Source organism: Xyrauchen texanus, chromosome 11 (assembly GCF_025860055.1).
Source record: "Xyrauchen texanus isolate HMW12.3.18 chromosome 11, RBS_HiC_50CHRs, whole genome shotgun sequence".
NCBI lineage: Eukaryota > Metazoa > Chordata > Actinopteri > Cypriniformes > Catostomidae > Xyrauchen > Xyrauchen texanus.
The window spans coordinates 15,019,917-15,032,629 of record NC_068286.1 but is presented as its reverse complement, the minus strand read 5'-3'; the positions used below and the strand labels follow the sequence as shown (position 1 = coordinate 15,032,629).

At 37.9% G+C, this 12,713-nt stretch overlaps 1 protein-coding gene and 1 non-coding gene across 3 annotated transcripts; one reads left to right on the top strand and one right to left on the bottom strand.

Moving 5' to 3' along the window:
• The first annotated feature begins 3,438 nt into the window (after positions 1–3,438).
• Positions 3,439–3,510, top strand: trnam-cau (transfer RNA methionine (anticodon CAU)). The gene has a single exon. It is a non-coding gene; the product is annotated as a tRNA-Met (tRNA).
• Positions 3,511–3,792: 282 nt separating this feature from the next.
• On the bottom strand, positions 3,793–12,559 carry LOC127651815 (transcription factor Sp1-like). 2 transcript variants are annotated; one of them, XM_052137841.1, is made up of 8 exons: positions 12,137–12,559; positions 11,911–12,008; positions 10,781–10,883; positions 10,547–10,650; positions 7,351–7,459; positions 7,123–7,202; positions 5,621–5,720; positions 3,793–4,957 (listed from the first exon to the last, which is right to left on the bottom strand). In XM_052137841.1, the coding sequence occupies exons 1-8, from the start codon at positions 12,420–12,422 to the stop codon at positions 4,047–4,049; spliced, it is 1,791 nt and encodes a 596-aa protein (XP_051993801.1). In that variant the 5' UTR covers positions 12,423–12,559; the 3' UTR covers positions 3,793–4,046. The 2 variants fall into 2 exon arrangements, with proteins under 2 accessions (XP_051993801.1, XP_051993802.1); XM_052137842.1 differs by having other exon boundaries at positions 7,351–7,456.
• Positions 12,560–12,713: the final 154 nt, after the last annotated feature.

Below are 12,713 nucleotides of genomic sequence, written 5' to 3'. Positions count from 1 at the left end.
AAAACATACTTAAAAGGATATTTTACACAGCTGAAGTATGATAAATAAAATGTGGGAAATACGATTAAATGCAGAATATGGATTGTGTTCTGTTCTTAGAACAAACCTGAAACAAGCAGTGCTGAGTCAAAATCTAATTAATGCTGTATCATAACACATTACAAATAGTTTTTAAGTTTTTATGCAAACATTACAGTAACTTGAGTTTTCAACCCTGTTTCAGGCATCTAATGAAATGCTGTAGCAAGGACGTAGCAAGGATTTTATTTTTGGGTGGGATTCAATAAAAATGGAAGGTCAACTTTTTTCACATTTTTTTTTAATCCAAATTTTCCTTAACCACAGAGGTGGCAAATTCAAAGAGTTATTTCACACTTTCAGAAATCACTATTACTATTTTATAAATATATTTTTGGAGTCAAAGAAAAATCTCTAATATTCAGGGTGGACCTAGGTCTAATTTGGGCTATATGGCTGGGGTGCAGACCTGGAGCTCAGGCAGATATACAGCCCAGGCAGTTTTACGCCCTTGCTGTGTCCTATATCAATATTAAATCGACACTCGAAACATACACATTAATAACCATCCCATCTAATTGAGTGGTTTTGTGAATTTTCATATAAACATTACATTAAGATATCAGATAGACAGTGTAATGATCTGCACTATGGATTAAAATATCTGTAGACACTCACTGATGGTCTTCATACATAGCCTACAGGAGACAATTGAATTTAGTGTTTTTGTGAATTGAAAAATATATAATACACATAGTTGGATCAGATGGACAATGTAATGATATATATGATCTGCTGTTGAATATAGTTATATTCACTGTAACTTTTCATATATACAGATATGTACAGTGCAATTGAGTGATATGTTGTTGTTGTTGTGAATTTACATATAAAGTTACATTCAGATATTAACCATATTTAGCCCATCAGACATACAGTGTAATCATATGCACCATTGATTAAATATCTGCTGTAGTACTCACTATTGGTTGTCATACAGCTAAGTAACATATCCTACATAGCATGTAATACAATGTATTTATTAACACCCTTTATTAACAACATGAACTGCATAAGTGTTGTCCTCTTGCCAGGCACTAGATGCTGAGGTGCACAGGGTATCTGCAGGTTCGAAGGAATGAAATGTAAGACTTTTTAAGGCCAAATAAAAGAAAAATTTAAGACAGTTTTTGCAATAATAATAAAAAAAACACATTAATTAATTAGCTGGTAAATATAAAACCACTGAGTCTACTTAAATGTCTCTGGGCATGTTATTTTTTATATTTTATTGTGCAGTTATGTGTTAATAAGTTAATACAACATAAAAACTCTAAATGAAATAATTAAGAATGCTTGTAGCCTAAAGTATGTAGCCTATATTGTGACCCTTCTCTTTTGTCACTTGCTTTCTAGCAAGACATGACGCATTAGACCAATGCTTTGGCAATGTCACTGCTTATGTCCAACACAGAAGTTGTCGTACAGAACGGACAGTGGTACAGGGAACAGCAGGATGTGCATTTGTTAAGTGCCTGTAATTTGGGACCTATCTGTATTGTTATGGGAATTTCGGCACCTGAAGAGAGAATGCAATTTATGTTAGCTGGAGAGAGAAAAAGGGGATGGGTGTTATATGGCACTTTTACACTGCACGCTACTGTTCCACTCGCCTCAACTCTACTCGATTTACTTTTCTGAGCTTGCATTTCCATTGCAGTTTAGTGCCACTTCAACGTGGGTGGGATTATAGCCTGATCGTGCCGTGACATCATCTTAAACACGACACAAACTGACCAAAACAATAACACGACCGCTTTCCTGTTAGCTACTAGCTCATTGTGCTGCATAAAGCAGTTGTTGCATGGTGATTTTACACAAGTGTAACAGTTCAATTGGCCTGGTTGTTTTAGAAGCAAGCTTCCAGTAGCTGGTCAACTAAATAAAGCGAAGCTTTCAAGTAGAGTATAGAGTTAACATAACAACATAACATCCTCCATCATGGATCAATGCCAGTCCAAGGCACTCTCCCTCCCATTGCTCACCGTTTAGATTGCGTCCATTTGGTCGAACCACTTCCACTTTTCCTTGATGGTTCTGTAGTCACTTTTATGTTTTTTTTTTTTTAACTTTTCCCTACACTGTTGGTAGGTCTGGTGGTAGCGGTGTGCGACCAACAGCTGAGACAATTCCTGAGAGACTTTTTTGTTTCGCTCATCACTAACGAGTGGACCGTCTGCACCTCGTTTATTGACCATGCGTAGTTTTACGCACAGCCATTCCTTTTTTCACAATTCAAATGTCACGTAAACAAATTATACTTTTATCGCTGTTGCTAACTTTAAAACTAGCGGGTAGATGTTGCGTGTCGGAAATCCAGTGATGCTGGTAGTGACGATTCTCCCCGACCAATCAGTGATCTGCAGGATTTTGACATCACATATAGTATTGGCTCGGCTCGCTTGGAATCTCGACTGAGGTGGTACTAAAAAAAGTTTCAGGTACCAGGTACTATCCACAGTGGAAAACCCCCAAAAAGCGAGCAGAGTTGAGTTGTACCGTGCAGTGGAAAAGCCAAAATAGTTTATACAAGTTTTAGTAAAAGGTAGTTGTCTTCTTTTAAATTGTAACATAATTAGATTTAACTGTAGCATGTTCTAATCCAGTGGTCCCCCCCCCCCACTGTCCAAGACAATCTTTGAAGGCCCCCTCGACCCGAAACTAGACATGTCTGATTAAAATAATTGATTAAGGATCATTTTTGATTCCTGAAGTTTCAGAAAGAGACTGTTTATAATTTGTAGACATACATCTTTACTTATTTTTTTTTTTTAGCATTTTACTTAAGTAGAATCATTTTAATATTTCCTATTTTAAATTCATTTTAAGTAAACTTGAGGCCCCCTTGGAAGTGTGCTGAGGCCCCCTAGTGGTTCCTGGCCCCCAGGTTGAGAACCACTGTTCTAATCTATGAGATAACATAGATTCAAGGACAAGAAGGTAACTTGTCCCAGCTGTCATCTGATTTTTTAATACATGGTTGCAATATCAACTAATTTTAGGATTGGTCTAGTGGTTAGGATTCGGCGCTCCTACTGTCGCTGACCGTGATCGAGTCCCGGTCAGGAAATGGAATTTTTAATATCCATTTTCGTCTATATTACATACAATTCCGGAAAATAGTATATTACTTTTTTTATTATTTGACCCCATACATACAGAATTTTGGGATATATTAGAGTATCTTCAGAGGCTAGTAAAATTCAAAACCTTTTAACATATAAATTTACTGAACAAAAAAAACCTTTATTTTTAAAATGTGAATCTTAAAAGAGTGACCAAAACGCCTCATTTATGTTTTAAACACATATCATATTTCGTACGGTTATTATACAACATGTAATCACCCTACACCACAGCAGCAGAGTGGCGCAGCGGAAGCGTGCTGGGCCCATAACCCAGAGGTCGATGGATCGAAACCATCCTCTGCTAAGACCTTTTTAAGACGATATTGACAGTAAAACACCTTAGAATTACATTGCATTTTGAACACTGTTGGCGATGAAAAATATCTCTGGACAACGTGGGGCTTTAACCCATTATTGGACGGCAGAACCAGGCGATCGGGATCCTCTTCTTATTACACTTAATAAATATATTACTACAATAACATTATTAGAGTAAAAAGCGTCGACTTAGGCAAATGTTTCCTTCGAGAGGCAATTCAACTAACGTTGTATTAGAAGGAATGTGGAGGAAAAACAACGACTCACATTCCGTTTATTTGTGCTTGTGCAGCACCTGCTGTTCATTGTTAATATTACAATTCATGGACAACTGTACTGTTACATTTTTCTTTTATATTTTCTATCTACTTTTTGCTCTCTAGTGTAAAATCAGCTATTATAATTATTTGCCACTTATCATTATACAACAGTATTTCAAAATCAACTTTGAAGACCACTGTGTTTGTAAGAAGGCATAATTTGGAACCCGTCCATTGTCTATATGTTCAATTAAATGTGTCTTCAGACACCTCCGCAGGAGGCTGACTGCTGATGCGTCTTGAGGTTGCAGATCCAGGCGAATCGTTTCCCACAACGGCTACATATGAAGGGCTTTTCTCCTGTGTGAACTCTTTGATGTTTCTTCAGGTTACCTGCTTCTGTGAACAACTTTCCACAAGTATTACACTTAAAAGGCCTCTCCCCAGTGTGCACTCGCTGGTGGGCCACAAGATTGGACATCCCGGGGAAGGCCTTTCCACAGTACCTACAAACGTAGCTTTTCTTTTTACATTTCTCCATGTGATCTGGGAGCTGGAGCCCGGCAAGAGAAGCCCCAGGCTGAGTTAAGCTGGTAATCATTTGAGGAATCACAGTGAAATGTGAGGCATTTGTCCCACATGCATTTTCTGTCTGAATTCCATCTGGCCTACTAATGTGGCCTGATGATTCAGTTTGTCCTTGCCTCAAAATGACGGCTTGACTCCATCCTTCCTCTTCCCCGATGGGCCCCTCTGCTGGATTTGAGCTTCTAACAGCATGTGCTCGGGTAGTTGATGGAGCATTTAGTCCACTTTTTGAGCCTCTGACTGATGATACAGACTCCGATTCCACCAGCAAACAGTCTTGATCCTGGTAGGGCTCTGTGGTAAATGAGCAGGATGGTTGCACAGAGGAGGTCCAACATGTAAAGCGACTTCTATGCTCTGCGGGTCTCTCATACAACGAGCAGTCTGTTTCTGATGTATCAGTGGATGTCCTTGCTTTGCTAATTACAAGCTGGTTTGTGAGATAGGTACTGCTTTTCACAGCTCCCTTGTTCCCCGAGATTGTGTGAGCTGCTGTTTCTCCTGTTGTTAGGCCCTTGCTAGGTCGAACAGCAGACTTGTGGTACTGGTACTGTTGCAAACTATTTGGACTGGATTCCACAGCACCTGGATGTGAATAAATTGAGATACTTATAAGAGCAATTATAATCTTCAAATACTGTGGTACTCACACTCAAGTAAGTAACCAGCCAGTTGTTATCGGGAATTAAACCCCTTCAGACTGATACAAGACCCCTCTGCTTCGCGTCTGGGTCTTGATCACCCTGTCTGGATTTATTAACCGGCTGATTGTGCATTATCCCACTCATTACACAGCTACTAACCAAATAAATAAATACATGGACATGAAATAAATTATGTAATCATGTGAGAACAAAGAAATTGCAGAACCGCTAAATTCCAGAGTTCTGTTGGTTTTTATTTGTCTCACTCCTCATTATCCAGCTTAATAAAAGTCTACTTGCCAAATAAATAAATAAAATGTACATGAGCTTACTTGTAGAGATCGCACAGTGATCCAAGAAGCAGGAAAAATGACTTTCAAATTCACAATCCTGCATATGCTGTTGTTATGGCGCCATTGACCAGTCAGAATTTAGTATTCCAGAAAGCCGTGTAAGAATTTAAGATAACATTCAAGGTGGTTTTTTTTTTCTTTTTCATTTTATTATAAATGAAACTACCGCTTAATAGTGAAAAAAGAGGATATGTGCTTTGATGGATTAAAACATTGTATTTTTTTCTATTTAATACTATCCAGTTACTCACCCTGTATGTTCATTTGTAGTCCAGTGGATGGAGAGATGTCTGTCTTCTGGCTCCTATCCAATCCATTTTCCCTCAAATGGGAAAAATCCAACTCTACTGGCTGGGAACAAATAAAAAATAATTTACACATATTTTTAGCAGATTACTTTGTCCCAAAGTGACTTAATTTTAGTGCACACTACAGTCCTTTACGATTGTTGCACATCAGAGTGTACGATATGATCCCCGTGAGATCTTGGGAAAAAGCCATGGCACACTGTGCGACATTATGTTAGACTGTATGATACACAATGTAGCCAAGACATCGGTCACAATTGTCCCGACTGACCGCGCTGACTGGGTGTTTTCTCTCATCATAAGGAACAGTCACACAGCATGATTGTGATGCAAAATTTCTGACACTTCTAGAACATTGTTGAAGCCTAGGATTTGGTGAATTTTTAGGTAATTCGATATGTTTTGAACCATCGGTTACCTGTTATTGGTTATCTAGCTACACCGATAGTTTTTTCCCCTCTGTGTTTCTCTGTGGTCAGCGCTGGAGAAGTCTACAGTAAGAACATCTTGGTTCTCCAATATAATAGCGGCTTCTTGAAGTGAAATAAAAACTGGCACCAAATGGGGATTTGTTGTATCGACATCTTTCATCAATGACACTTCAATGCAATTTTGATTAGATATTCAAGTGTTTTCAATTGAAGCAAGGGCATGCAAAGGAAAATGCAACTATATGGAAACGTCCCACGTCAGCACATACATTGTGCCTCCAAGTTCATATACCATACAATAATAATAATAAACCTCATATACTGTATGTATATATACACACAAAACCATTCATCTGGTGAATACATAGGCTATAAAAAGCTTTATTTGGTTAATAATTTAAAAAAGGGCATTGTAATGGAGCCAAGTCTCCGTCATTTCAAAATGAGTGCCCAATGTTTTGGGCTTGTTTATAGTTAGAAGTCCCGCGTTATGCACCAAATCTTCATTTCATCATCATAGTTAGGAAGATATTTTTATAGCATTCAATAAAACAATTTTGAAAACTATCGGCCAATTAATCAGTTATCTGCCTTTTCCACTTCCTTAGCAAAATCCACTGTCGGTCGTCCTCTAGTGAACATGTCACACTAAGCGATTTAAGACAGACAAGAAATCTTGTATGATTAGTGCAATCCTAGCTTTAAACTTACTCTCCAGCAGGTGCCAAAAGATTACAAATCAAGTATTATTAATGGCCCACTGAGCTATGATGTTCAAAAATGTAATACTGTATTTTGAGGAATGTGACAGTGTGTAACACCAAACTGATAAACCTGAATTTATTTTTTTCCAATCCAGAATAAACAGATTTCTTTAATGTACTTCTCTACACAAGGGAGATCCCTCTCTTCTGTGTAGGAGGCATGATCATTTCCTAGAAATACTGCATTCCTATTAGCGCTCTTTGGCTTTGTTTTGAACTATGTTTTTAATAGAACAGTAAAGCCACAAACCTTTTCTGTTCCAAATGCAACTGTCCTTTTGGCTGGTGAGGTAGAATGTCTGCCATTACAAATGCCTGAATTTGACTCTTCTGAACAAGGGGGCGAAAAAAAAGAAGGAAGTTTTACTCTCCTAAATTTCATACAATACCGGCCAAAGTGAATTTATACATTAATTACTAGCAGGCTTGTATGAGGATCAGCAGCAATCAGAGGGTTGCTTTTTGGTCCTCTACTTACCATCTTGCACAATTATGGCTCTTTGTGACTTGCTTTCTTCCCATGGGTTGTTCAGATCATCCTTTATCACTATTGTTTCTGGTTCTCCATTTTCCACCTCTCTTTGCTGCTGAACACATAAAACAAGGCTTTGTGTTACAACATGACCCTGGCTGAAACATGAATCATAGAGGTCATTTATTGAAATGTAGAAAGCTTTTCCATGTAAATTAACAAGTAATATTGTATATCAGGATAAAGATAGATGTAAGAGAGGGTGTGCAATGTTATAACAGTCTTGCTACCTAAAATTTGAATTTACTTTGAAAACACAAAGCTGTGCACTTTTCATTCTTTGAAAAAGTAAAGTGGGTTTGTACTTACAGTACTGTTGAGCAAACAGAGCATGATTTACAAGTGTATAATAATAGTTTGGAAACAGTCTGTTACGTGGGCTCTGATCTTTCAATAATTTCATTAATCACAATTTATACTGATTTTCAAGTATTGGAAAATATCTTAAAGTATGCTATAATTATAACCTGATGTACCAAGAAAAGGGCTTACTTCATTATTCAGAGACTTTACCTTGTCATAATAACATCTGTTTGCCATGTAGTATTTATTCCTCAAAAAAATTCAAACACAGAATAAGTGCAAAAATGTTTATTGAAACATGTTAAACACTTTCATTTTTGCTAAAAACTGATTTAGAACATTTTCACGTCACTTCACCTGTCTACAGATCACCACAGAGCTTTTTTGCCGTGCAAGGGAAAAAACGCAGCAACATCATAATTTTTTCAAAACCGAGTTATAAACTAAATTGGATTTCATGACCCCCTTTACTCCTGGCACTGACATGCGTTTAATATCTGGATAGTATCTGGATAATCTTTGGCTGTATTGCATTTACATATTGCAGTTAAGTGTGCCTCCACTACGATTGGATAGAGATCCAATCACATTACAAAATGGAAAATGCTACTTACATATTACATCTAAGGCTGGGGAAACAATACTTTAAAAGATGTTGATGGATATTTCAAATGCTTTCCATTGCTTTGACCATTAAATAAAAAGGTATCTCTCTCTTCTTAACAAACCTTTCCACACTAAAGGACGCTAATCGTGATCAGAAAACGGACCAGATGAGAGATGCAAGTGGGGATATTGTTCGTTAAAGGAATGTTCCGAGTTCAATCCAAATTAAGCTCAATAGACAGCATTTGTGGCATAATGTTGATTACCACAAAAATGTATTTATCCCTACTTTTCTTAAAACAAAAAGGCACTTACAATGGAAATTAATGTGGCCAGTTTTTAACATTAAAATACTCACTTTTTAAAAGTATAATCAAAGGACATTAAGGATATGAGAGGAAAAATGATTTGTGTATGATGAAATTACTTACTAACCTTTTCTATGTGAAGTTACTGTTAATTTTTCAACTTTGTTACCATGACGATGAAATGTCAACAAACCCTAAACGGACAATTTAAATAAATTTACAGCTCAAATCATGCATGAGTTTTAACAGAAGAATTTATGTAAGTGCTTTATAAAATTCTAAGCTTCAACTTTATGTTTAAAACCTCCAAAAAAATGCCACATTTACTTCCATTCCAAGTGCCTCACTGCAACCTCGATTTTTGCATTTCTAAAAGAAAAGGAGGAACATGTCGAAATAGATTTTTATAGTAATCAACATTATGACACAAATGCTGTCAATTGAGCTTAACTTGTATTGAACCCGGAGCATTCCTTTAAATCGGGTGACCGCCATGTCTGTTGTGTTCTTTACATTGTGATAGTACAATAAATATCAAGAGCCAATAGGCCGCAACACAGCGCTTTAACCACGGATTACTGTACCACAACCTCATTACATAATTCATTACTTATGTGGTTGTATCTGGCAAACCAATCCGTTCCTGACCACCTCCGAATGTGGTTTCAGTGATCTGATCACAATACATTCACAGTGCATAATGGGTGTATTTACACCTGCCATTTAATGTGGTCTCAAGTGCTGTCCAATTGCATTCCGATCACCCGAATTGTACATTGATGCCAGGTGTAAAGGGGGCCTACAATCTGGCTTGTGACTGATGGGTTTGCCTCAACAAGATTCAGAAACAATGGAGTGTGGAAAATTGCAGTAACTACATAATCCACACCAAAACCAAGTAACTTTGAGGACATCAGTGCTGGCGTAGTTACTGCGTTTTGCTGTTGTAGGGCAGTATAATAATAAATAAAAAACTGGACCCATATCAATATCTCTAAACACAATGCAAATCATGTAACTGAATCCAAATGAAACTCTTTATTCTGGAGAGATTTTATTGTGGTTGTGGTACAATACACAATTTAATCTTATCCTTATCAGTAATCTGCTAATGTTAACAATCCATGACTCACTCCTCCTAGAGAGAGCAGTTACTCTGGTATAAACATATCAGGATGGTACTTCCACTGGTGGGTTTTCAGGTTCCGCATCCAGGAAAACGTCAACCCACACTGTGCACAACTATATGGCTTTTCTCCTGAGTGGATTTTCTGGTGCTTTCTCAGGTTTCCTGCCTCTGAAAAAAATTTCCCACAGGTGTTACACTTGAAGGGCTTCTCACCGGTGTGAATCCGTTGGTGGATCACCACCTTTTTGGGACGGTTAAAAACTTTACCACAATATGTGCAGGCAAACAGTTTTTCCCGACGCACTTTGTCATTTCCGGTACGGCCAACTCTTTGTTGGTTGAAGCAGACATCTCTGACATTCTGGTGGCCGTCCGTGACCAGTGTTTTTGAAGATGTTGATGGCACTGCTGCAAAGTCAGAGGAAGACAAGAAAGCCCTGCTACCCTGATGCTCCTCCATCCCATAATGTGGAAAAACAGAGGGACCCTGGCTTTCCCCTCGTGCCCATACAGGCATCTCTTCTCCTTCCTCTGCAGAGTCAACTTCTATTACCTCTGAGTGCTGTAAAGGACCAGTAGACTGGATCTCAGCCGATCTTGCATTGTTCAAAAACGCAAAAGATTGCTGGATCGAGTTTGGATCGTTATTCTCTTGCATTAAGTACTCCTTCATAGGACTGGATTTTCTGTTCAAATCAAACTTTGCTTCAGAATGTAACTCTATGGGCTCTTGTGATATCCCCTTAACACTCTCAAACTCTGCCTCAGATTTAAGGGCAGTGTCAGATCCACTGACCTCCAAAGTCTGTTGCTGCATCCTGGGGACCTGATCATCATCTTTCAGCATCTGAACATCACCAAAATCTGCCGCTTCAGTCTGTAATGAAGTTTCTGTTAACCCTGAAAGATAAACAGTGTAAAGACAAGTATTAAGATGTGACTTCTTTAGCTGTGACATGGTGTGGAGGATGGAAACTATCGCATTATTGGTGTTTGTCTGATCTCAGCGCGTGTTCTTCATTCCACTCACCATCATCTCTGACAAATAGTCTCTGCTCTGTTTGGTCCTCCTCAAACATCTCATCCTTTATCAGTACTGTGTCAACTTCAGATATTTCTGCATCCCCTCCTGCCTATCATGGAAGAAAATGTCAAAAATTTTATATATTCTAGGTAACATCTTAAAATAAGATTACATTTGTTAACATTAGTTAAAAACATTAGTTAACATGTACTAACAATGAACAATACATTGACAACATTTATTAAACTTGGTTAATGTTAATTTCAACATACACCGATCAGCCACAACATTAAAACCACCCAAAGATAACCCTTGGGCCACCAAAACAGCGCCAAATATTCTTCTCACCACAATTGTACAGAGCAAGTTATCTGAGTTACTGTAGACGTAGTCAGTTCTAACCAGTCTGACCTCTCTCATCAACAAGGCGTTTCCGTCCACAGAACTGCCGCTCACTGGATGTTTTTTGTTTCTGTCACCATTCTGAGTAAATTCTAGAGACTGTTGTGCGTGAAAATCCCAGGAGATCAGCAGTTACAGAAATACTCAAACCAGCCCGTCTGGCACCAACTATCATCCATGTGATTACCTAATCAGCCAATCGTGTGGCAGCAGTGCAGTGCATAAAATGATGTGGATACGGGTCAAGAGTTTAAGTTAATGTTCACACATCAAACATCAGAATGGGGAAAAAATGTGATCTCAGTGATTTGGACCGTGGCATGATTGTTGGTGCCAGAAGTGCTGGATTGAGTAGGCTTTAACTAGTGACTGTTTCTTTGATTTATTTATTTTATTGCCATTTGAATCACCTTTTAACTTTTTTTGTAGTTTACATAAATTACTCCTGCATTTCATAATTAATAATTGTATTGGTTTACTTTATATAAACTTCAAATTACTTTATATGTGCTAATATTAATCACTGCATTAATACGTAGTGTGATGAATGAATTTTTAAAAGTACAACTATTTATAAGGTCATAAACAAGTTTGTATATAATAATTACACAAGAATGTATCTGTGTGTGAATAGGTTTAAAAATGCAATTATGTAAGATATTATCTGTGTAACAATCAATTAATTGGCTGAACTAATTATTGCAGTTATCATAAAGATAAAAAGGTTGTCCTACCATACTGTTCTTCTCTTTTACAGTCTGCTGCTGTGTAGTCGAGTCTGTCCCTCCACCCCTCCATAATCCTCTGTTAAAATTAGTTCCATACAAGGCATCTGAATGTGTGAAAAGCAGAAAAACCACACAATACAGAAAACATTAACCACAGTAAATAGTTTATTGATGTGACAGAGACAGTTCACAGTAGGACATCGTCGTGGTATAACCGTTTGTCATCACACACCGTTAGTTTGGTTCCTGTATTTGTCTGACAAAGCGGCGCTCACTTGAACCCTGTTAGCGCGATTAAGTGAACTGATCCTCCTCTCCGCAAACCCCCGGGCCATCTTCAGCTCCAGTATGTGTAGTTTTCTCTTCAGGGCTTTGTTTTCACGCTGACATTGAGTCATTTGTAAGTTAATAACCGCATAGTCGTCGTCTACGAGTTTACATATCTCAGCCACCGCTGCATTGGCCAGCACCTCCATAATGGAAGCTAACTGCGTCTGGAAAGCGATGCGATTTGACATGGTTAACGTTTCAGCTTCCTGCACCGCGTTTCAATAAACGATCAATGTTTTGGTGGATGCAATTTCTGTTATTAAAAAAAACAATTAAAACATTGTGTGAATAGGAATCGTTTGTCCGGGATTAACATGGTTCAGCACTTCCGGTCAATAGTAATGACGTCAGAAGCCATAAATGACTGTTTTAAAGCGCACGCAAATGTATGGAAGCCGGTTTCCGCCACAGTTAAATAAAAAAAGGTGATTTTGTAAGTCAATATAATGAGATACTAAGTCATTATTATGAGAAACTTT